Source organism: Empidonax traillii, unplaced genomic scaffold, assembly GCF_003031625.1.
Source record: "Empidonax traillii isolate 1590-97213 ecotype Southwest subspecies unplaced genomic scaffold, ASM303162v1 scaffold115:size2055165, whole genome shotgun sequence".
NCBI classification, from domain to species: Eukaryota; Metazoa; Chordata; class Aves; order Passeriformes; family Tyrannidae; genus Empidonax; species Empidonax traillii.
In genome coordinates, this window is record NW_020955308.1 from 140,274 (window position 1) to 164,369 (window position 24,096).

General features: G+C 40.1%; 1 protein-coding gene across 4 annotated transcripts in view; it reads left to right on the forward strand.

The window, feature by feature from the left end:
- The window catches only part of KLF12 (Kruppel like factor 12), a 183,740-nt gene that overhangs the window by 118,312 nt on the left and 41,332 nt on the right, over window positions 1–24,096 (forward strand). For 3 of the 4 annotated variants that reach the window (XM_027882954.1, XM_027882956.1, XM_027882957.1), the window contains exon 6: window positions 11,531–11,590. The exons of the other annotated variant lie outside the window; for it this stretch is intronic. In XM_027882954.1, coding sequence (XP_027738755.1) covers window positions 11,531–11,590 — 60 coding nt within the window. The remainder of the gene's footprint in view (window positions 1–11,530; window positions 11,591–24,096) is intronic. 4 annotated transcript variants of the gene reach the window in all.

Genomic DNA, 24,096 nt, shown 5'->3' on the forward strand with positions numbered 1-24,096 from the left:
AGGCCCTGAAGTGCTGGGTATTTTGTTCTCAGATTACAGCACGCATAATAAGCCAGAAAAATAAAACAACCCAACATGATTTTGCACTAAGTGGTTCTTCCTAATTAATGAGAAAAGGAAGCATGGAGCACTAGCAAATAATTATGATATATTACTGGCAGGCAGATACTGTTCTCTCTGATGGATGTTGCTTGAACACTTAAAGAATTGGTCAAACCATGAAAAGCTCTTTTAGCCTTTCTACATTCCACAGTCTGTGAAGGTAAATGCGTTGAATATTACTTGGCTGGCTCTGGAGCTTAAGAATTAAATTAAGAAATTTAATAATATAACATCAACTCATCCTTGTTATAGGTTTTATTTAAACAGTAATCTGTTAGTTTATTTCAAAAGCCCCATTAGGAAAATCTAATTTGACTATGATCTGCAATTTGTCGTCTTTACTTCATTCTCAGTCACAGACACCACACATACAGCTGCTGAGCTGAAAAGGAATGTTGGCACATTACGTCAACTTCACTCAATCCATTTCTTTCTTGGTTTGCAATATCGTGCCCTACAGGCAGTCTCTATTCTGATTTTAGGCATCTTATACGTACCTTAATATTAGATGTTTAGCAAAAGAGTCCACTGAAAAAGAAGCCCCCATTCTACATACCTTTGTTTCAGAGAGGAAAGTGCCTTTGAAGCCTTCCGAAGGGAGATCCTGTGTACTCAATTTCAGTATCTAAACTTAGCAGACAGGAATTTCCTCTGAGGACGTGGAAAGGCACCTACTGTTCTGCTGAATAACCAGGCAGCATGGGGACGTGCATAGAAAGACTGCTTCAGTAGTCACTAAAACGTAGGTCCAAGCCAAGTGCCTAAGTGAGGCAGACTGGCCCTTGAGTCTAGACGACTGTCCCTCAGAGTGGGAGCTCTAAGTGAGCTTGTAAACTATTGGGAATAGTTACACAGTGAAAAACAAAAAATACTTTCTTGCATATGCTGGCTGGGAAGTACAGCATGGCGCTTCCAAAGGAATGGCAGCATCCTTTCCTTCAGTACCAGTTGCTGTTGTGCAAGCTTGGCTTTGTTAAACACAATACCAAGCCTAGTTTGTAGATGCTAGTAGCAGGTGCAAGACAACAGTTACCCTTCTCCTGGTTGGTTTTCAGACATATTTTAAATTATTCTGCATAAAGATTATAAATATATATAAGTATGTATATATATTTGCCTATTGCCACCTATTCTCCAAGAGAAGTAAGGGATTTCAAACTGTGTGGGGATTTCACTAACCTGTGGTGGGCATTTGCTTTGCATTGATCCTGTGCAGCCCCTCATGCCATTTGTGGGGCTGTGGGGATTGCCTTGGTGACTTGCCTTTCCTTGCCTCCTGGCTTTCCTTGCGCGTCCAGGATTCATCTTGCCTACATAGGTATCTGCATCCGAGCTGGTTATCTCACCTCCCTGCATATGCGATGGAGAGCAGTTGGTGTGTTCAGACGGTAATTCTTTTGACCTATTCTAGCTGTCTAATTTAGGGAGAGAGAGAAAGAGAGAGAGAGAGTCCACCCTGTGAGTGCCCGTTCCTCTCCACTGACTGCAGGCGGTGCAGACAGCTGCCTGGGACACACGTCAGCACTGCAGATCTCTGGTGTGAGGTGAGGGTACAGCAGTCCACAGCGCCTGACTGAAGAATCAGCGTGCCAGAAGCTGGGAGTGATAAGATCGTACTGAATGCTCCAGCTTTTTGTCTTGAATCTCAGTCTGCTAGGTGGAGTTAGCGATGCCAGGGTTGTAACCACGAGCTGAGGGAAATCAGCTAGTCAGTTTTTGGGGAGAAACTGCTGTTTTAATACAACCACTTTTAAGCCCTTTGTCTTGGAAATTATGCTTATGTGGCTGGGTCGCAGGACAGTTTGGAATGCCTACATGAAAGCTTTTCTTTCCATGTCTCTAAACCTGGAAGGCATCCACCTGTGTTGCTGCATTGTTTCAGGTCCACTGTAGTGTTGCAAGAACAAAACTCTTAGTAAAAATTATGACAGTGAAACACTGAGAGCCACATGTTTGGCATTAGTTCTTATTTACACAAACAGAATGTAATTTGTTTGCATATTTGTAAAATAACCAAGTATGACTATTTTTTCTCAGGGAAATTGCATTCTTGCTGCTAGCTTTATATTGGCTGAGCTTCCAGACTTCTCTCTCAGTAGTTCTTTTGGAATGACTTCATAGTCCTCCTTCAGTTCAACAAACCCAATCAATAATGTAAAGTTATAGATAAACAAAGTCATTATTTCAGGCAGAGTACTTAAGTGAAATTTCTTCATGTGACAGTGCTGCTTTATGGCAGTTGCTATGCCTTGCGAAATATGGACTAAGAAGAATTTATTAATCTCGGATCATATGCTCTGACTGATAATAAATATTGCAGCATTATGGAGATTTCAGTGGGCTTTGCATTGTAAGCAGCATTTCATCCTTTTTGTAGCGTGTTTTACAAACTCACTTTGACATGTAGCTCTCTAACAAAGAGCAGATTTGCCGCTATGCGCCTGACACCACTGATGCTAATTGCACAGCAAGAGTAGCATCATTATATTCAGGGTCAAATCTCAGATATGCTCTAGAAATCTTTATGAAGCCAAGGGAGGAGAAGGCATTAGTCAATCCCTAGAAGACCAATAAAACTTTTTAAGGATCCCTCACAGAGGCAACAAGCTGTTCCGTCAGCCTGGCAGCCCTTCCGTCCCTAGGCTGCTCTGATGCACTGAGGCTCAGGAGCCATCTCCATGGTACATAGTAATGCAAACTCCGAACAGGGCATGCATCTCCTTATTTCCCTGCACACTTGTGTGGTAAAATACATTATTTTACAGCATGCAGCTTTCTCTCTGTGAATATGCACAACTTCAGGTCTCCTGTGTGCAGAGGCTGAGGGCAGAAGCGGGAGAGGCGGAGGGTGATTTTTATATGAACTTCTGATCAATGTATTGGTAACAATCCAGAGATCCAGAAAGTCCTTTTTCTCTCTAGACTTTTTTCTCCCTAGCTGTTGTAGGTGGAGGGAAATCTTTATTGATACTGTTTTTTCTTTCAAATGTCAAGGAAAAGAGGAACTGTGCATATAAACGGATGATGCGCCAGGGAGCGTATTGCTTTTCTGGAGTAGGGGAGAGACAGAAAATTCAAAGAGGAAATCTTGACTACTTCTATTTATAGGTGCAGTTAATTCAGAGAAATGGAATTTGACGTTTGTATGTGACTGCTGTAACCTTTAATGGGAACTCTTCTTTGCACTGAACTGGGTGTCTCTGAGTGCTTGTATGAAAATGAAATTCGGGACGTTGACCCCACCCTTGTTCTCTTTGGCTACTTTATGTGATTGATACATGGATGCTAATGTAATCATCTAACTTTATTTTTAAACTCACTGGCTTCTATTACTGCAGTACAGTAGGAGTTGGTTTTGGGTACAGCCCTAGAGAAAAAGAAAATCCACAGCAGACAGACAGCATAGACACACGGTACCAATGTACTCTCTTAAATTAGGATGAGGTTTTTCAAGTCTTAATTTTTTGCCCTAGATCTCTTTTTCTCTCCCTCCTCTTCTTAAATGTAAATCAACTTTTGTGGCTTATTTTTATCTCTTTTGAAGTTTGTATCTGTGTTTCCATCAGCTGTTCGTTTTCTGCACTGATATAGCTTGTTTCCTGCTTTAGCTGCAATCATTGCTGCTATTGTGCTATTCATTATAAGGAACTTCCACCTCAGCTTTTTCTTCCACTTGCTGACAAAATACTTTGTCCTGGGTCTCCAAGAAACATAAGCAAGGTTGTTTTGGCAGTACTTATGTGTGCTTCACTTCACTTCCCTCTCCTCTGGTACATCCACCCTCCGTGAACAAATACTCATTTTAAAACTGGCACACAGTTGCATGCTGGTTTTTCAGATGGACAGTTGACTAGTGGTGGTCCAGAATTACCTCAGTAAAGGATTTTTTCACTGCTACTTGGTCTAAAGTGAAATTGTGGGAATATATAATTTTCAATTTTATTTTTCTCATAAAGAATTCCAAAGTCTGGGATGCATTTTTCCATTGCAGTGAGATTTTAGAGCAGAAGATTGTAGAGTTGCTGCAATCCTATTGGAAGAAAATTGGACCACACACTCAAAAAAAGCTGTCTGTGGGCCTCCCACCTCCCCACAGGCTGTTACGTGCTTTGGAGCTTCTCCTTGGCCTCCTTCAGAGTCACTCTGCAAACTGAACTGACTTAAACATGGAGAGAGAGTCATGTATGCAGATGTGCAAATGAAGGACACTGGTGGTGTAGAGCCCTGCAAGGCAGGCAGTCATCTGTATTATGGTTGATGCCCCCACTGTGCCATTATTTCAGGGGTTTTCTCTTCTAGTTCTGTTTTATTTTTTGTCAGAAGTCTCAAATAAGTATCCTGTGGCAGAAAAGAAGAGGTTTCTTCAGTGAAAAGTGTTGCTGGGTTGGAGGCTGGCTAATGACTCAAGGGCACTGTTGAGCTGGCAGAGGTGTGCTGTGTCTCAGCTAGCTTAGGCAACCTGTGGGCAGTGCTGGACTGTCTTATTTGGACATAACTTTGTAGCAAAGTTCATCTCTCACTATGCAATCTATCTAAAAGTTAGGCTCAAGTATTTTGGATTTCTTCACTGGAGAGAGATGTATACTCCGATCATCTCATCAGTTGTGATCACCTTTTTGAGGAGTCTTGTCTTCCCCAGTGGCTATAAAGAAACCTGGGCAAGTGGTTTTGGAGAGTGATAAAACCTCAGATGGCTGAAGATCCATATGAGGAAACCCCCTCTATGTTATTTTCTAAGGCCATTCTGTAAGTCTGTGACTTAAGAAACAGCTAGTACATCTAAGCTTTGGCCTGGTGCAACTACTACAGGGGAAGTTTCTCCTACCTACATGCAGTTCAGATAACTCACTGAAGCAGTACTGACTTCTTCTACAGTGTGTTTATATGGCATTTTACAAACTTCTTCCTGACAGAATCTGAATTCTCAGAAACATCTGCTTGTATATAAAAATGAATGTGCCTAAAGCTGTATTGAAGACTTCTATCCAAGACCTTGAAAGACCTGTATACCTTTGGGAATTGCTCTTTAGGCACTAAGTATGAATCTTGGGTTTCTGTAATCCATTGAACTTATATTATTCTAAAAAGGTTCTTTTTTTTTTTTTTTTTTTGAATATGTGATTTTGACAAAAGAAAAGTTTATTGTTTGACAGTAAAATCAAAGGATGACATTCTGTGCCTACACTAATATTTTTGGTGTGAACATTTTTTGATACACGTTCCAGAACCTTCTGCCAGGATAACAGATTTCCCATCAGCCAGAGACCACCAGGTACAAGGGCTAGGTGAATGACATCTGTAAATCAAAAGCAGCTTCCACAAAGAAGTTAACATCACTGCCTACTTTGAAAGGACTGTATTGCTTAAGTGACAGTGTATCAGGAGATGGGGTATTGTGATATTGTTCCCTGAAGAAAGCTAATTTGAAAACAAAAGTGCTTTTAGCTTGGTCTACACAAAATCATGTATTCCTGTCTCCCCTGTGAAAGTAAGTTTCCATGACTCTTGAGTAGATGATTGTAGAGCAAGGACATATTGCCATTAGGATGTCTCTTCTCTTGAATCACTTTCAAAGGCGTGGCCATTGCTCTTGAATACATATTTTACCCCACCATTGCTAGGAGTAATATTTTCCTTTTGAGAAAAATATTTAAATTAAAAATATTCTTCCATGCATAAGCTGGAAGAACTAAGGAATCCTGTTTCTCTTAAAGTCCACAGGAGCATTACCACGAACTTTTTTTGTTCTAATGATTAGTCCTGAAACTGTAAAAGAAAAACAGTAATTCAACACTTGGGCTATTTTGGGAACCAGTACGATGCAAAAAGAGAGTTATTTGCAATGTGTATTGATTGATACCTTCTGTATGTCTCTTTCATTTCCTTTATAAATCATGAGAAAATTTTCTAAAATCGTGTTTCCCATGTTCAGTTTAGTGTCTATATTGAACTCACATATAAATATCTTCTCAGAAATAAATTAGATTTGTTAATTAATTTAAATGTTACTCTAAGAAGTGCTGATCATTTCAAGGTAGTTATCAAACTTCGCCATTATTGGAATTTAACATTTCTAAACATGTTTACACAAATTTACTTTGGAATAAATTGTCACAAAACAATAGCATATGATTATCATTCATATAGCGCTTTTTATCTTTGGAGTGCTTTGCAAACATTAACTAATTAAATTGTACAGGTCCCCTGTGTGTTCAGATATTATAATTATCCACAGGTTAGCGACTTGCTCAAGGCCATGCAGCAGAGCAGAGAATGAGCTGGGATCAGGAACGTCTGCCTCTTACTCTCCCATGCTTAATCCACTACAATGTGTTGCTCCAGAGTCATTAGTTGTTAGATATGTGAAATGCATTTTATGGATAGGGAGGTAGGCATTCTATAATTGCTTGAAGAGCATGACACTGAAGAAGGAATTATAAATAACTTTATGAATTACTGCTACCCAGTTAGCAGTCTGTACACCTATTTAGTACCTGTTCCCTCAGTGATTCATTTTTCAAATTTTTGTGTTTCTTCTTTCAAAATAAGTGCAAAAAGCAGGGGCAGAGCTATGTGCCTTTAGAAATTCAGAGCTGTAGCAAATACTTAGAGGTGTGGATTAGATAGCAGAACACTGCCAGAAAAAGCCACAATAAAACTACCTCAGTGAACTGCTGCCTTGGCTTACTGATAAGAAAAAGAAAGAGCATTGTCCTCTGCTGTCACTCGAGCCAAAATTACTTCTTTTTTTTTTATTATCTAGATCAGATAAATTTTTATCTTTCCTTTTGCATAAGGCAGTTCCTGTGATTTTGTGACAGACAAATATGCAGCACAATTAAATCTTAATAGCAGTGCTTATACTGATTTATGGAAAAATTGTCCTATTTAGATCAGTGCACACAAACCACAAAAGTTGTGTAGGTCACGAGTATGTAAACCGCATGCAAAGGAGGGAACTATTAAGAGAGGAACACTGTTCAGCAAGGCATTATTGAATGAACATGTAAATACAGGGATAAAAAAAAAATACACCAACCTACATTTTTTCTGCCGTTTTCCTTTTTCCTGCATAATGGGAAAAGATTGTGCTAGGTTTTCCTGTCTTTTAGCTCAATTCTTGGTGACTAGTAGTGACTGCACCTCAACCTTATTTCTCACAGCAAGCTCTTTTGGGGCTGGAAGTAAAAGAGAAATGAAAGGAAGTTCCTGGATAATGGATACAGAAGAGTTTTTTGTGTTGAGCCTGAGTGCCAAGGAGGTGTCATTGTCCATGTGTTTGTGACTTAGAACATGAGTGTTACTATTTTGAATACATCATGGAAAGGATACTTGCAGCTTAAAGCCACCACACACATGCAGTTACTCTAGCAGAAATGAAAGGAAGTGAAGGCTGAAACAAGGACTAAAGCAGCACAGTGGCTGATATTTTAGCATCTAATCCTGAAGTAATGATGCTCACAAATTTCAGAGTCAAACTGTACACCTCCATCATTAGAGCTGTGACAAAAGATACATCAAGGGTGAAGTTTTGGGTCATGTTTTTCTTTATTTGTCCTTCTGAGATGAGTTGCCACGGGATACAGTGGTGCAAGAAAATATGAAAGCTGAGACAGAAAGAAAATAAGGAAGAGACCAGGGTGGGTCAGAGGAGGCAGCAAAGGCCAAACCTCTCTTGCCTAGTCCGTGTCACTCGCTCAGGTGTCGTGGGGCAGGCTGGCAGGTACTGAGGTCAGAGATTGCCCTAGAAAGGGCTCATCCTAAGGCCTATGTAGAGTATCTGATGCTGGCAGAATCACCCAGCACTGCAAACAGAGCTTGAAAAATAAATTAACCTGGGAATGACCAGAAGCTGACATCAGGCACTAAAATACTTGATTTATTTACACATTCGAAGTCAGCAGTCTCAGTCTTGTCAAAATACCTCTCTCAATTATTTGCATGAAAAATACAATATTTAGCACAGGACTGGGATAATGCATGATAAATCAGGGACACACAATGCTGTCAAATAGACATAGAAGGCACCATGGTGTTTATCTTACGAACTGATGACCACTGCTGTTTCTGTAATCTATTGCTTGTCGGGGCCAAAGAGTCAAACAATTTATAAAAAAGTTCACAGGAGGAACTGGAATAATGACTGAAATCTCAATCATCAAAGTTTCAAAAGCACAGTAGCAAGGTAATGTTGTATAATGAATTATTTGCTGAGAATTATTTATCCCACTGAACAGGTTGATTCCCTTTGCACTCAGTATTTCCACTTCGGAACTGCTTGCTGTCTGTATCACCACATCATTTCTGAAATTCTTAGCCACAGCTAATAATGAATATGTTGGCTTCCTTTTGCATGAAAGAAACTGCCAAGTACATGCAGTTCTGTAACTGGTACATCCTTGTCCATGTACTGCATGGTGTAGAGGTACCACTGTCCCCAAATGCTTTCAACACATGTGAAGTACTGCAGGTACCCAGGACCAAGGTGAGCCATAATAGCACGGGCACTTGAGACAAAGATGCAGATTGCCTGCTTTGGGATAGGTCTGGTGGAGGTGTTGTGAGGTTATGAAATACACGATCGGCTCCAGCAATGTTTCAGAGCACCTGCACAAGGCATTCAACACTCCCACAACACAGTCAACATGTTTAAAGCATAGTTAAAGGCTTTGATGTTCAGCTGCAGAGCAGCCAGCTTCCTAGAGCTGTCTCCACTGACTCCTAGGTAGGTACTTGGCTTTGAGTCATCTCTGCTCTCTTTGGAGCTTGGGCTTCTGACCTGTAGTTGCTCATTAAAATACAGTTTGGAAAAAAAATAATGGCTCACATTCCCAACTTTCCCACTGTGGAAATTAGGAGATCAAGTAGTTTGTTCTGAGCTTACCTATTTCTACCCATTGTAAAACCCAGAGCATGCTCTCCTCTTCCTAATAGCCATCACTGTTTAAAAATGCGACAGCCAGCAGCAGCAGTGATGCAGCCACCCACCTATGGCATAAAAAACTAGTGGTTACAGCACTAACCCAGGAAGGTAGATACCTACATTTGTATGCAAGAGATATCCAGGAGTGGTCCTTTATCTCTTGTTTTTCCTCTTACACTTTTATTTTTGATTGGGAAGATCCCTTTTATGCTGATTACCTGTTGTTAGGTGTGTTTTAGCCATATTCATAGCATGGATAAGCTTCAAGGCCCAGAGACAAGGGTTGGCTATTTCTCCCCGTGATTTCTCAATCGGTGCAGAGAGTGGGTGGGAGTCCACAGCCCTTTGGCTTTCATGCCAAAGAGAGAGAAACATAATAAGTTTTAGGTGTCTGTGAGGTTGATTGGATAATGTCTGGGTGTCTTTTCCTTCAGTGTGTGAATACTGTAAGTTCTAAGCAGAGTTTTAGTTGTCTGTTAAATTTCCCACTGACAAAAATTCAGCATGAAAATACCTCAACAAGTGTATTTTTGTCTACCCTATTGCTTAGTTGTTAAAAAGGGTACTTTATGAAAAGTGTATAATATTTAGAATTATGACTTCTGAGTAATCTATTGTTTATATCAACTGTAGGAATAAATAATTTTCCAGTAAGACACAGAGGTGATTAAAAATTAATTGACATGGAAGAAAACAGTCAGTGTTTTGGTTTCTAGTTACCACTTTTCCAATTCATATTGCTTTCAGTTGAGAGCTGATGGGGCAGGGGAGATTTTGTCCCAGTGCCCTTTGATTAGGTACTGACACAGATGTGAAATAAAACTGTACCTGAGGCTGCTTGGTCTGTTCAGCCTGGAGAACAGGAGACTGAGGGGAGACCTCACTGCAGGTAAAACTTCCTCTTGAGGGGAAGAGGAGGGACAGACACTGATCACTTCTCTTTGGTGACCAGTGACAGGACCTGAGGGAATGGCCTGAAGTTGTGTCAGGGAAGGTTTAGGTTGGATATTAGAAAAAGGTTCTTAACCCAGAGAGTGGTTGAGCACTGGAACAGGCTCCTCAGGGAAGTGGTCACAGCACCAAGCCTGACAGAGTTCAAGAAGCATTAAGACAATGCTCCCAGGCACATGGTGGGACTCTTGGGCAGGGCTTAACCCTCCTGTGCTGGGTTTAAGAGTTGGACTCGATGATCCTTGTGGGTCCCTTCCAATCCAGCATATTCTGTGATTCTGTAATACTGTGGGACAGGTACCTGGAAAAAGAGTTTGGGAAAAAAAAACTGTATCAGGCAATGGTAGAGGTAATAACTTAGACTTCAAAAAGTCTTTATATTATTTTTTCATCTACATAGCCTATGTCTGTTGTCAGCAATTTAACATCTAAAAACTGGCAAAAACAGTAAAGAAAGCAAATATTTACACTTGAAGCAAAGCAGTCTGACCAGTTCAAAATATGCAGTGCAAAATCTTGAGAGAAAATAGATTATTTGTAGGTTTCCAATAGCCAGTAGAAAGTAAAATTATATAAATCAAGAGAACTTGCTCTGAAAATTTCCTTTTCACTTTTGACAATTACTATGCCAACCTGGCTATTTTACTTGAGTATTGTGAAAGATCCGAAACATTTTTAGTGCAAATGCATTCAACTGCTACTGTACTAGATCTTTTTTTATGATTCATATTGTTACTCTAATATTTTTGCTAGTTTCTTGGGCATTGGCCTCAGATTAATTTCATAGTACATTTGAGGTCTCAACCACAGAGAGGACTAAGGGGGTTATTCCTGTTCTTGGATTTCTACAGGTTTGGATTTTTTTCCCCCCTAACGTAGTGGAACTTTTTTCAAAAACCAGCTGTATGATGCTTCCTTTTTGAGCACATGCAGTAGATCAGAATTTGTAAGTGAAAAAGAACATTCCATTTAGTCCAAATCTCAACCAGCATAGGAGTTTATATAGCTATGACACTGTATATTTGTGTAATATTCTAGAAGATTATCTATTTTCCCTGGAGTTTCAGTTTCAAGTAAAAAGCATTAAAGCCTATGTTTTTTCAGTGATGTGTTGGGAATAATATTACTTATACAGCAGAATTCTGGGAGCAGACATTCACTACAGCCTCTATTTACTCTTCATGCAGTGTCTGTCTGCTGTAGATACTTGTTAATGTTTATCTCTTGGTCAGTGATTATTTTTTAATAAGAAAATATGATCCATCATGATCCAGAATTACGACTGAGTGATACATGGATCCTTAAGCTTTGACTCTGCTCCTATGCAAATTAATCACAGAGCTCCTAATGACTTATATATCATTATCTGAGACCTCTACAGAGCAATTTCAGTTTAAGAAGAGTTTTAAGTGAATGGGAAAATCCTTGAGGGCCTTCCACACTGAGGCTGTGTGCCTTACTTACTTTGCAGTAAGTGCTGCTCAAGCTTGTGTAAGTCCCCTTCGATTGTTTAGGGTAACTTAAAATTCCTAATTGTCTGTGTTCAATTTCCAGAGAGAGCATGTGGGGCTGTGCCAGGTCAGCTGTTAACCCTTTTCGTTTTTTCAACTCCAGGTATGAAGCATTTTATTGTGTATTATATAATGTTCTGTTTATTTGACAAATTCTAACAGCAGTGCGTTTCAGGTTTCTTTCCCTCTTTGTGTCGTGACTGGGGGAAAATGTGTGGCTAGAAAAGGTCCAAAGTTGAGTTTTCCAATTGCGTTTTATATTTTGGGGCTGGAAGGGTGGTGGGAAAGCTGCTTTTTTTTTTTTCTTCCAAATCCGGATGTCTGAAACACAAGAATATAAAAAAACCCTGTGTTGTCTGATGTTTAATAATGTAGTTTAAAAATGTTCATAATAGTCTACTGAAGTTGAGTAACAAAGTTAATGTGAATCAGTGCAACTCATGTTATAATGGGTCATTGCCAACTACAATGAAACAGTTGACAAGCAAAGCTGTAAAATGAAGAAAGTGCTCTTTGCAAACATCACCTTGCTTTTATTTCAAGGAGGGCAAAATTTTAGGATCCTACTGTGTAGTGTACCTAGTAGATGCCCTGCTTTAGGGTGCAGTTTATATGCCAGTCCAGTGTGGGGCCAACTGGACGGTTTCAGCAAGTGTTGTGATGCCATAAGGGCCTTCAGGTTCACCCCACTTACCCAAATATAAATGATGTCATGTGGCAGCAGAGACATACCAAAGCTGATAGGGTTTCTTTTTTTGTTGGATTCATTGCTGTTGTTTTACTGGGTTTCAAAATAGTGTGCAATGAAATGTCCACTCTCAGTGTGCTTGCTGCTTGTTTGTCCTTCTCCTTTCTTTTGTTTTGTGGGCCCCTCAGAAGATTCCTTTTGAGTCATGGTGATTGTGTGACAATCAACTCACTGCTTCATCTGCCATTAGTAATCCGTGTGCCTACCTGTGGAGTAGAGAAGGAAAAACAACTTCACACATTAAATACAAGCAAATAAGTTGCAGAATAAATCAAATCCTTCACAGGAACGACCTGCCCAGAGAGGTGGTGGATTCACCATCCCTGGAGGTTTTTAAACAGAGATTGGATGTGGCCCTTAGTGCCATGATGTAGTAATTGGAGTTGGATCAGGGGTTGGACTCGATGATCTTGGAGGTCTTTTCCAACCCAATCTATTCTATGATTTATAAGTACAGCTAAGCTTCATAATAAAATTAGGAAGAAGTAATGTTTAAGAGCAGTTACACTTTGAAATTGCTAATGAAAGTTAGCAATCATTCCCTAAATCTACTCCTGTCTCCAATTTGCAGTTAATTATGTTACAACTGGTATATTTATGTTAAATTTTGCAGGATCTTATTACTCAAACATTTTCAAAGAAGCAGCAGGAACAATTTCTCTGTTAAAACCAAAACAAAGCTTTTAAGGTTTCCTTGGTATGAAATTGAAACGATAGATTTATTTTTTAAAACTTCCTAGAATTTTCTTTCATTGAAATTATCAGTGCAACTTCAGAAATTATTCTGAAGACCCAAGTAGTCTCCCAAAATATTGTCTTTCTAAAATAAATATATATTTCAGATACAATTTTTAATGCAGGTTTATTTAGCTGAAATGAACTATAATATTCTGTGTAATCACCAATTATATTAGCTTTCATTCTACAGAAAGCATTTTCAAGAGGAAAGTTTATGTTGTTAATTTTTTACTCCTTTTCAATGTTGTCAATATTTTGCTTTAAAAATTGCTCATGGATTTACGTATAGAGTGTACACAAAGCATAGTAATGAATATGAGATCCTACTTATCTGGCCTGCCGAAAAACACGCATGATGAGATGTAGATGAAGATGGCATAAGTCACCTGGAGAAGGGGAGGCTCAGGGGAGACCTTACTGCTCTCTACAACTACCTGAAAGGAGTTGTAGCTGGATGGGGGTTGGTCTCTTCTCCCAGGCAACCAGCAGTAGGACAAGAGGGCAGTCTTAAGCTGAGGCAGAGGAAGTTTAGGTTAGACATTAGGAAGAAGTTCTACACAGAAAGACGGATTGGGCATTGAAATGGCTGCCCAGGGAGGTGGTGGAGTCACAGTCTCTGGATGTGTTTAGGAAGAGGCTGGATGTGGTACTGTCATGATCTAGTTGACAAGGTGATGTTCGGTCATAGGTTGGACTTGATGATCTCAGAGGTCTTTTCCAACCTGGTTGATTCTGTGATCTCATGTAGCAGTTTTAAACCGCTGAAAGTTAGGGCACGCTGACTGGAGTGAGATGAGACTGAAATGTAGTATTTGGCAAGGGAAAGAGATTCTAATAAAAAACAGAAATTTGGAAGAGAGCTACAGGGTTTTTATGTATTTTTAAAATAAAGGACCAAATTGATCAAAAAAGTTGCATCTGTCAGATCTCATTTATACTATGTCAATCTGTCTGTAGAGTGAAAGGTGGAAATTAGATCAATAAGATTAATATTAAAGTCAGTGTATTATTTGAAAGTGTGAATTCTACCGTGCACTTAATACTGCTGGCACTGCCATTATTCCTCTCAGCTGGTCCTTCTTCTTGGGATACGGCAATGTTGCGGTTTAGGAACAGTAACTGCTTGTCAGAAGAGAATTCAGCTACAAGTAAATGCAGCTGTATGAGTGGATATATTTCATTTGAATTAAATTTTATGCCTACCTGGGTTTGGGTTTTTTTTTTCAATTTTCTATTACTTAAAGTTATCTTTTTCCACTAAATTGGAAGTGAGTTATCCTTCCATAAAATTAAAATTATGGTATTCTAGTTATGAAAGTGCAGAAATGTTCTTAGATACTTGATTTCTTTGGTGATGATGGAGGAACAAACTGGATCGCAAAGTCTTGAAGACACATTTTTTTGTAGACTTTCTTCCTTTATTTTTTTTTAATTGGGTTCTACTTGAAGCTCTTAAGTTCTACTCAAAAGCAGTTCCACACAAATCTTCTACATCTGCTGACCTCTGTGGTTGGCCACAGGCTGGGACTGTTGCTTTGGCTCATGTGCATCTAACTGTTCATCTCCTATAAAATGTTGAGCATTTTGTCCATGTTGCCTCCCCTGATCCACCAGGACAAAGTGATAATATGCGTGAGTTTTGTGTGTTGGCAGGCACAACATGCCTCTTCATCCTTGGTATCTTGCAAATTTGGTACTGCTTTTGCTCTTGTATAATTTACCCCTGTTCTTTTTAACACCTTGTCCACAGGCTCAGCCAGATGGGGATGTTTGGCAGCTGGAGGACCCAGATGCCAAATTCTGGATTACAGCTTTCCTGCATTGGCCTGTGGGTTCATGGCTGGCTTCTTGGCTTGCACCTCCGCTAGCTTCTTGGCTAGCTGTCTCTCTGGCAGCTGCAGCACTGCCTCTGGGGCTATGTTTGGGTCAAGCTGCTATGGAGTTGGATGACTTTCCTGGTCTGAATCACGCTGCCGGACACCATTTTCACCTTAGTTTGCTTTGACTCTCCACATTTAAAGACAAAGATTTGTAGTGTTCTGTTTTATTTCTGTCATTTGTAAGACTAATTTGAAGCAGTCGTTCTCATTTGTCACCAGTTCAAAAAGAAAATAAGTGTTGCAGTGCAGAGTACACTGTTTGACTTGCTAGGATTCCCATTAAGTTAGTAAGAATGTTAAGGTCCAAGTCTGTGCTTGCAATTCGTCTCCAGGACAAAATGGTTAACTACAGAGCACAGGCTTTAAAAAATGTATTTCTTATGCCTATAATTTGATTGCTTTCAGCTGAAAGTGAATCTAGCATCTGTCAAACAGAAAAAAACCCCACATTTGCAGAGATAATCTGGATAATTTTTAAGAAAAGGATAAAGAGTAATGATAGAGTAATGATGATGATAATAAATAGGAAATTATTGATAACAAGAGCACTGCCAGAAGAATTTTTTTTTTTTATTTTTGTTTTTGTTCTTGTTGGTATGTTATCATAGAATCATAGAATCATAGAATAGATTGGATTGGAAAAGACCTCCAAAATCATCAAGTCCAACCCCTGATCCAACTCCAATTGCTATAGCATGGCACTAAGGGCCATGTCCAATCTCTTTTTAAAAACCTCCAGGGATGGTGAATCCACCACCTCTCTGGGTAGGCCGTTCCAATGCCTGATTACCCTCTCTGTAAAGAATTTCTTCCTAACATCTAACCTAAACCTCCCCTGGCAGAGCTTGAGCCCATGTCCCCTTGTCCTATTGTTGGTTGCCTGGGAGAAGAGACCAACACCCACCTGGCTATAACCTCCCTTCAGGTAGTTGAAGAGAGTGATGAGGTCACCTCTAAGCCTTCTCTTCTCCAGACTAAACAACCCCAGCTCCCTCAGCCTGTCCTCATAGGACTTGTGCTCAAAGTATGGGTCTGATTGTCATTAATGTTTGCATCTCAGCCACAATTTCTGCCCCATCAAAGAGATTCTCATCACTTTCTGTACCTTCCGGGGCTTTGGAAATCATATATAAGGTTGAGGTAATTCTTTCCTCTTTTTTTAAAAAAAAAAAAAAAAAAAAAAAAAAAAAAAAAAAAAAAAAAAAAAAAAAAAAAAAAAAAAAAAAAAAAAAAAAAAAAAAAAAAGCCTGTGATTGTTGTCCCTTATGCATTCTTTTCAAGGAGAGAAACAATGTGTGCTATTAAAAAGGGAAAATAAACAATCACAAAGCTGTTTTTCCCTTCTCTTACACCTCCAGTACATTCTCTAACCCAGTTACTGTAATTGTTTTTAAACTTTTTTAAAATGTGCATACTGTCAAGAGGTTGCAGTAAAAAAAGTGTTTCTCATAAGGCCAATGAGACCACAAGGGATGAAAAAAGATGACTGAGCAAACAGAAAATCCCGTGTTTTCTTTATCAACTTTTTTTTTTTTCCTAATGGCAGATTCTTGGAGAAAGAATCATTTTACTTCAGTGAAAGACAAGCTTAGGGTTTGCTGATTCCCAAGGCAAAAAGAAGGCACAGCTTCCAATTTGCAGGCTATTCAGTGTGTGTGATGAACTGAAGTAATTTGTGGATTTCTGTGTTGCATTTTGACGTGATTAAAAGTTTTAAGTCTATTGATTTCATGCTGGGGATTAATGATGCTGAATGAAAGAGCATCAAAGAATAACACATGTTTACATGCTCGATTAAAATACCTTAAAAAAAAGAGCCACAGTACCTATTATTGGATAGGAACGCGATAAGCGCAGCACAGGACCAATCATGCATTCTGCGTCAATAGGAAAATGAATTAACTTCTTTAGGCCTAGAAAGAAGAAAAACAAAGATTTGATAAGGATTGACTGTACCTTTCTGAATGCTTAACACTCGTGTTTTACTCATTTTTTTGGAAGAGGAGATTAAAGAGGTTTCATTATCAGTTACCACAGATCTGTTTTACTGGATCAATCAAAGCACGATGCTTAGCTTCTGGGGATTAATGAGAAGATCTTTTAACTGAACTTGTTGGCAACAGCAATGTTAATAAAGGACAAGACCCAAAGATATTCAGTGCAGCTGCGGACATGAGATACAGTAAAGATGGTCTTAGCTGCTTTGAATTTGCACAATACTTTTAGATCTGTTCGCCTTAGCATATTAGCTCAAAAACATACCATTATTTTAAAATGTTCATAGTGCTAATTGGTTTGTATCTGCTCTCTGCAAATGTTCCTAATGGCTGTCTAGATTCATGGGTCATATCTAGAGTTGCAGTCACATTCGTTTTACCAAGATTATAGTAGATCAAGATGGAAAAGACCTGTTTGCTTGCTAAATCCACCGTGTTGCAAACACAATATATGCTCTTTCAATAGTATTAAACAACCCCCTGCTAGCTAGAATGCCAGGGAGAAAATTTATTTATGGTGCATCTGTGGAGAAGGATGCCTCAATGATCAAGTTATCGTGTGAAATACTTGATGCTCATGAAATACTCTCTACAGAGCTAGGGAGAAGTTTAAATGTGCAGTTTAATGCAGCAGAGTAAATGTCTGACAAGACCAGCTCGTCCACCCATTCCTTCTTTCTCTGCTGATGCTCTGATCTGGATTAGCATATATGAGATGAATTCAGCATCAGTCCGATACACACTACAATTCATTTGTCTCAGAATGGGTTAAATGATTATCTTGGGTTTGAGGCAGCAGAAGGGTTTGACAACATGAGGTTAGTTTTTTTTTTCTCCCATTTCCATTGCTTAATACAAGACCTGAAGCCCTTAGTTACAGAATAAAGTATCTGAGCAGTAACGAAGCTTGTGCAAACCCAAGAGAAGAGTAATGACTGTTCCTTGCAAGCTTCCTGCCTCCGTGCAGGTGCAGGAATCAGGAGGGCTTGAATAATTCATAAAGTGCAAATTAGCTCCAGCTTGCTCCCACTGCTCGAATTTTGCTTCTGCTTTCCTACCTAGTTGCTAGAAAGAACAGAATAGAGAACACTCGGGAAACTAGGGAGGGAAAGGCAAAGAGTGGTACAGTTTAAAGGCCAAACTCACAGAGACTCCTGAATGCTGGGTGTTTAAAAGCTTGGTGCTTATTGAGGAATTGGACTGCATATTGATTATTCATGGCTTGTTTCTCAGGAAGAAGGAAGCTCTGGGGACCCATTCAATTGCTCAGAGAGGGAAAAGCTTCCTTTTCAGAATTAGGTTTTTCCTGTTTTATTGTTATTGTTTCTAAAAATTATTGGGCAAAAAAAAAAACTTAAAAGTTCATGTAGAAGCCTATTAAAGTATTTGACAGAGTATATATTTATGGTGTCTCTCAATTCAAGGGTCCAGAGAAATTTGATGAGAGATTTTGGATGGTAAGATGGTTACTGCTTCATAGGGATTACAAGGGCTCATATGAAACTACATATGGAAATGCAGTATGCAGTTAGTTTTTATTTTTATCATTTAAAAGGCATCATTCCTCTCCTTTAAATGCTGTTAGGAATGGTTACCTTTGCTGTTGGGCTACTTAGCTGCTTTTTCTGCCTGGAAGAACAAAATGAGAGGCAAGTGGTGTTTAATTTTTCTGCTGCAAAACATTGCAGCTCACCCAAATATCAAGTAAAAGGTTTTGCTGAGCAGTGTTGTGGGAGAAGGGAATTCCTGACACATATCTTGAAACAGTTTGTGTGTCGCCGTGCAGTACAGAGAGGAGCCAGCCTGAAAAAGGCAGGTTGTTTCTGCTGTGTACCTGAATATCCCTTTGAGATATCTCATGTGGGAGATGGGAACATCTGACATCTCCAGCAGGAGCAGGAACAAGGTAGCTAGTTCTCCCTCTTGGCAGGTGTTCAGATGGAGAAAAACTGTCCTAATGTTTTTGCTGTGCTGAATATGAAAAGAGAAAAACAGGAGGAAAAAAGCTTCCTTTTAGTGGATTTTGGGTTTTTCTGGGGTTTCATTTGTTTCTTTTTTTCAATATATACCCCTTCTTTCTCCGTTTCCTTCTACCCCACCCCATCTTCACTCCCATATTCAGAAAGTAGATCGCGTTGCCATCATCTGTTTTCGTATTTCCCTCATTTGGGTAGCTGGAATAGGAGCTTGCTCTCATTTCTAGTTGATTCTGTCATTTCCGCTAGGCCCCAGCTTGGGCAAGTGCCAAGACCAACAGGTGATCCTTGTAGCTGCAAAGCAGCAGGAAGAAGGTTGTGCATGGAGGAGATGGTGCACCAGAGGGGCTGCCTGGCCCTGCTCCATCTTGCTGTATAATTAACGCCCCCCTTCCCAGCCCCCCATACTGAGCAGAAAATCTGTGCAGAACAGCTCAGCTGTGGCAGCCATCATAGGGAAAATGGTAATAAAGAGTCCTGGAAGAATATCAGCTGTGTGAGCACAGAGATGCACTCCCTCTTAGGGAGAAACCGTGGTTAGTCCTTTGTAGGAACAGGGACAAAATTGTATTAGCTGCTGTAAAGTAATATATACTCTCTCAACCATTTCAGGAAAGTAAGCATTTCAATAAATTTAGGTGTTATGCTCATGGGCTTTCTTACTTGTATAGAAACTAGTTTAGAATGAGGTGATAATTCAGTTAAGCTTTTCTCTACAAGAAGTATCTTGCAAAGTCACGTGGGAATTATTTGGGCAGAGAGTTAACTCTGGTTGGGAAGGGCTGTCTCGAGCTGTAGGACTGGGGACAGCTGGAGCAGGGGCCGTGCAGGCTCTGCATTCTCTGGGTGTCTGCAGTGAGGAGGCATGACTGTGCAGGGCTTCACAAGGGTGATTTTTAGAACACATGAGGGACTTCCAGGAATTCTCAGGATGGTCTCAAAGAGCCATTTTTTTTTTCAGATTAAACTCCTAAAGCATTTTTTTAATTATTTTTTTATGAAAACAAAGTTATGTTTAGATGACAGTGGCTTAGCAAAACCAGTTTCAAAACATATCTCTAAGACTTAGATTAACCATGTATGTTAAGCATATACCATAATGTGAGATAATGTGTCCCTGAAAACCCTATAACTGCATGTTTGTACTTGTGAGGCAGGCTAATGCTTTAAGATAGACACATGGTAACCTTAATCCTCTGAAAAATAGATGATATGTCAAATTTTCTCTACTCAGTACACATAGAAGCCAAATTGCTGCTTCTACCTGTGGACTCGGTGCTAGTCGTTTGAAAGCTGAAGGTTTTATATAGACAAGGTATAAGTTTCCTTTATGTACTTCTGTAGGGAGCTGGACTCTCAATACCCTACAGCACATCTCCACAGCCAGTGGAGGCTGTTGGAAGAAGTGAACTGGGAAGCTTCGATCAGTTCTGCTGGTGAAATTGAAGTGCTACAGCAGATCTGCACAGCAGCAAGCATCACCTTGCCTGGCTGTTCCTGCTGCACACAAACCAGAAACACAAACAGCAATGAGATCAAACTGTTACGAAGCATCAACATATTTAGTAATGGTCCTAGCAGCTACTGTCTGCAATCCTTTTGACTAAGCCAGCAGTCATTTTCTCTGTGTGTTGTTCCACAGTTTGTCAGTCATCTGAACGGGGAGGAAGCGCCCTAGCAGGTTTAATCGCAGGGATACGTTGTCTGTGTGCAAACCTAAAGGTGATGCAAGACCTGGACATTGTTCTTGAATACACACTTTACTTCTCTTGAGTATGTGTCCCCATGCTAAATGGTGCACCACTGCAGTGGTGCAATGGACACTAGCTTCCCAGATGTTTTTTCCCCTTGTGCCCCTTCCTTTCTCCATACTGGTTTACTGCTTTTGTCCCCTTCCAAAACCTTTGATATATGAGGCCGTTAACAGGAGTGAGGTCAAAACTTTGTGAATTTTTCTCTTCTCTCCTCTGTTTCTTGGGAGACCACCCTAATCCTTATATTTTCAGTGGGTCCTGGACAAACCTGAATAGTTCCTCTGGCAGCCTCCACTCTTCCTCTTTCTTGCCCTTGGGTTACAGGACTAAGGACTGATTTCTTTCTCAGACTCTTACCTGTGGCTCTAGTGACTTCTATAAAGCCCCATGGACAGAGCAGGATGCTTTTATCTGTAGGGTGATGAGGGATCCCAGTGACTGTTTCATCGGGAAGCAGCTGTACCGTGTGGGGAGGCTGGAGAATGAGCAGGGATACTTCCCACCTGCATTTGGCTCAGTGTAGCCTGGACTGGACAAAAGCCCTCCAGAGAGTACTGCAGGAAGGAGAAAAGCATCCTTGGGCAGCCCCCAGAAAGTCAAGTTTTCCAGTGCCTTTGGCAGGCAGCCTGAAGCAGATCCATTCCTTACGCCAGCTCTGTGGAGCGCTACCCCTCACAGCTCTCCCTTGTGTTGCAGCACATAGCTTACTATTACTAATAGTCTGGAGGTGCCAACAGCATGCTTTGTTCTGGACAGTAGGTGGTTGCCCAGAGTGCAGGGAAGTGTGTGGCAATTGTTTTTGTACTGATAGATGGATTTGGTAATGAGCACTGTAGTTTTTCCTGGTCATTGTTTTTTAACTCACCTTCATCTACTCTGCCTCCTCCCTGGGCTGTCCCCGCTGTGCTGCAGGTGAAAGATGATGTAATCCCTCCTGCTGAACAGAGGGAAAGAGCTTTGGAGGCACAGAAGTACGTGGTAGCCACAGGCTCACATGGCATCATAGCACCTATGCTATGTAGATCAGCTGTGCCAAGCAGACTGCACAGTTCCCTAAATAGTGAGCCCTAAAAATCAAAAGAAGAGCAAGCGAGAAAAACAAGTCAGTAGTGAATTCTTCTAGCTTGTGCTGTGAGTGGGCAGAGTTGCATGATGTGGTTTGTTGGTGTGTTATGTAGCGTGTAGGGAAAAGAGCTGCTCCTGTGCATTTGGTCTAGTGCATCTTGGCCCAAAGTCATGGACTTTTGTGCCATCATTGTGGAATCAGTGAAAGTTCCAAAATCTGTGGCTGCTGTTTATTGAATCCTTAATAGGCATATTAACTTTGGAACTGACAAGACTTTTAAATATATCTGTTTTCAGGCTGCAAAACCTTCACACAAAAAAATGCAGATTAGCATTTTGCTAATGCAAGCAAACAGCACTTTTGGAAAAAAACTTTTGGATTTGGAAAGCATGCTAATAAAATGTCCAGTAACAGGGATTCCTCTGAACTCAGTGTAGAATAAGAGGCAACACGCACGGAACCTTATGTCCCCCAGATTAGTAACTGTTTAATGTTATCCCTGTAACCAGTATACTTCCTCCTGTTACACCACCTCCTCTTTTTCCACCCTGTGTACTTCTACTGTTTCACTGAGTATTAGCTCATTGTAGCACATAGTTTGTCTTTTTAACTACTTTGTGAAGTACCTAATGCTCTTTTGGGTGCCATAGAAGTAATAATAATCATAACTTGCCAGGTGTACTGTATCAAGTTGGTTTTGTATTGTTTGTTGTGCAGACACAAAGTAAGGGTGACTGCTGAATGCTGAAAACTCAGCTGTAAGGTAAACCTCTAACACAGGAAGGGAAACTGTCTGGTTTATTTATGAGTACACGCAGAAACAATGTCTGCCTTCCAGTATACCTGTGCTTTTTAAGATAGCACATTTTACTTGAATGCAGTATTGCCAAAGGTCAGTAATAATTAGGGCTAAATTGCTTACAACGCAAACGTAATGAAACGCTGTCATTACACACCAGGCTTCATTTTCATTGTTAATTCGACGTTGTTTAACTTTTCACTGGTTTCTCCCTTACAAATGTGGTGGTGTGACAGCCAGGCTGAGCCATCTGCTGCTGGTGCTTGAGAGGTGCAAAAAGGCACCGCAAGGAAAATTGATTGACTGCAGTCGACTGTATTAGGGAGAGACCTTACTTGAACCGGCAGTAACTGGAGGGAAGTGTGAACTGGCTTTAATTCTCTAGGAGACCTCTGAATATTAAGGATGTACACAGCAGTTGGGAGGACACATTCAGAGTCTGGTCATGTTCGAGATCACATCCCCTTGGCTTTCGCATTGTCTCTGTGGTTGTATGCAGCTGAGAGGAATTCTCTAGCTTTTGGATTTAATGTTGGATATGTAATTGGGTGGAGAATTAATGTAAACTTAAAATAATTTGGTTTCACGGTCATTATACTCCTTAGCTTTAAATTATTTAGCTTTGTGTCTCTGCTATCTCCCAAAAGCCCTGCCACTACCGATCGTTTGACTGTCTTTATTAGCTTATATTTTTTCCTAAAAGCAAGGCCTCATGTACAGTATAATTATCCAGCAGAGCTGATTAATGGCATAATTCTCTTTTTCTGTAAAACTGCTGTGTAAATTCTTTTCATTTCATAAAAATTACTCATCAGGCAATTTTGTGGGTTTTTTTTAAATTATTTTTAAATTTTATTTTTGTTTCCCCTTTCTGAGCTACCCCTTCTATCTCTGTGTCACAATAGTGTCGTTAAATACCATTGTGCATGATCTTGGTACAAGTGCTAAACCCTACAGTGATTTCAATTGAGTAAATTCAAGTAGTTTCCATGGTATTGTTAATTCTACCGTCAGACCTGATGAGCAAAAGTAACTAAGATAGTCTGGTCTTAGAGTAGAGGTGGTTTTGGAGATAACTGTCTTAACAGCAAGATCAAGGAGACTTCTTCTGTTGAGCTAGCTGTTGAAATATCTACCTCTTCTCAGCCTCTCAGATTGCCTGTTGCTGCTTACAGTATGCTTTCAGGAACTTACATGTCCCATTTTTTTTTTTCTACTCCTCACTCTTCCTCCAGCCTCCTGCAGTGAGACTGAGAAGCCCACCCACCACCTTTCCATGCCCTTAGGTATTCCTTCATGCTTCCTACACCTGCCTCCTGGGCTAGATGATAATGGCATGTTCTTTTTGGACTCTGAAATATGCTTGAATAAGAAATAGTACTATGCTCATCAGCTTGTCATGGGGATTTGACCTGCACTAAACAATGAACAGTGTACAGTGAAGAACCCTGCCTTGTTGGACTGAAGAATAGCCTGAATATTGCAAGTTGAACCTTTTCATTTCTGATGAAATTGTTTAATTTGATCTTCCTTTCTTAAAAGCTGTCATTTTTTGCATGTACCATGTATTTATAAGCACCCCAAGCAATGTAGAGTTGGGAGGTCATCCTAGTCCTGCTGGCATAAGAACCAGCTTTCACTAAAGCTGGCA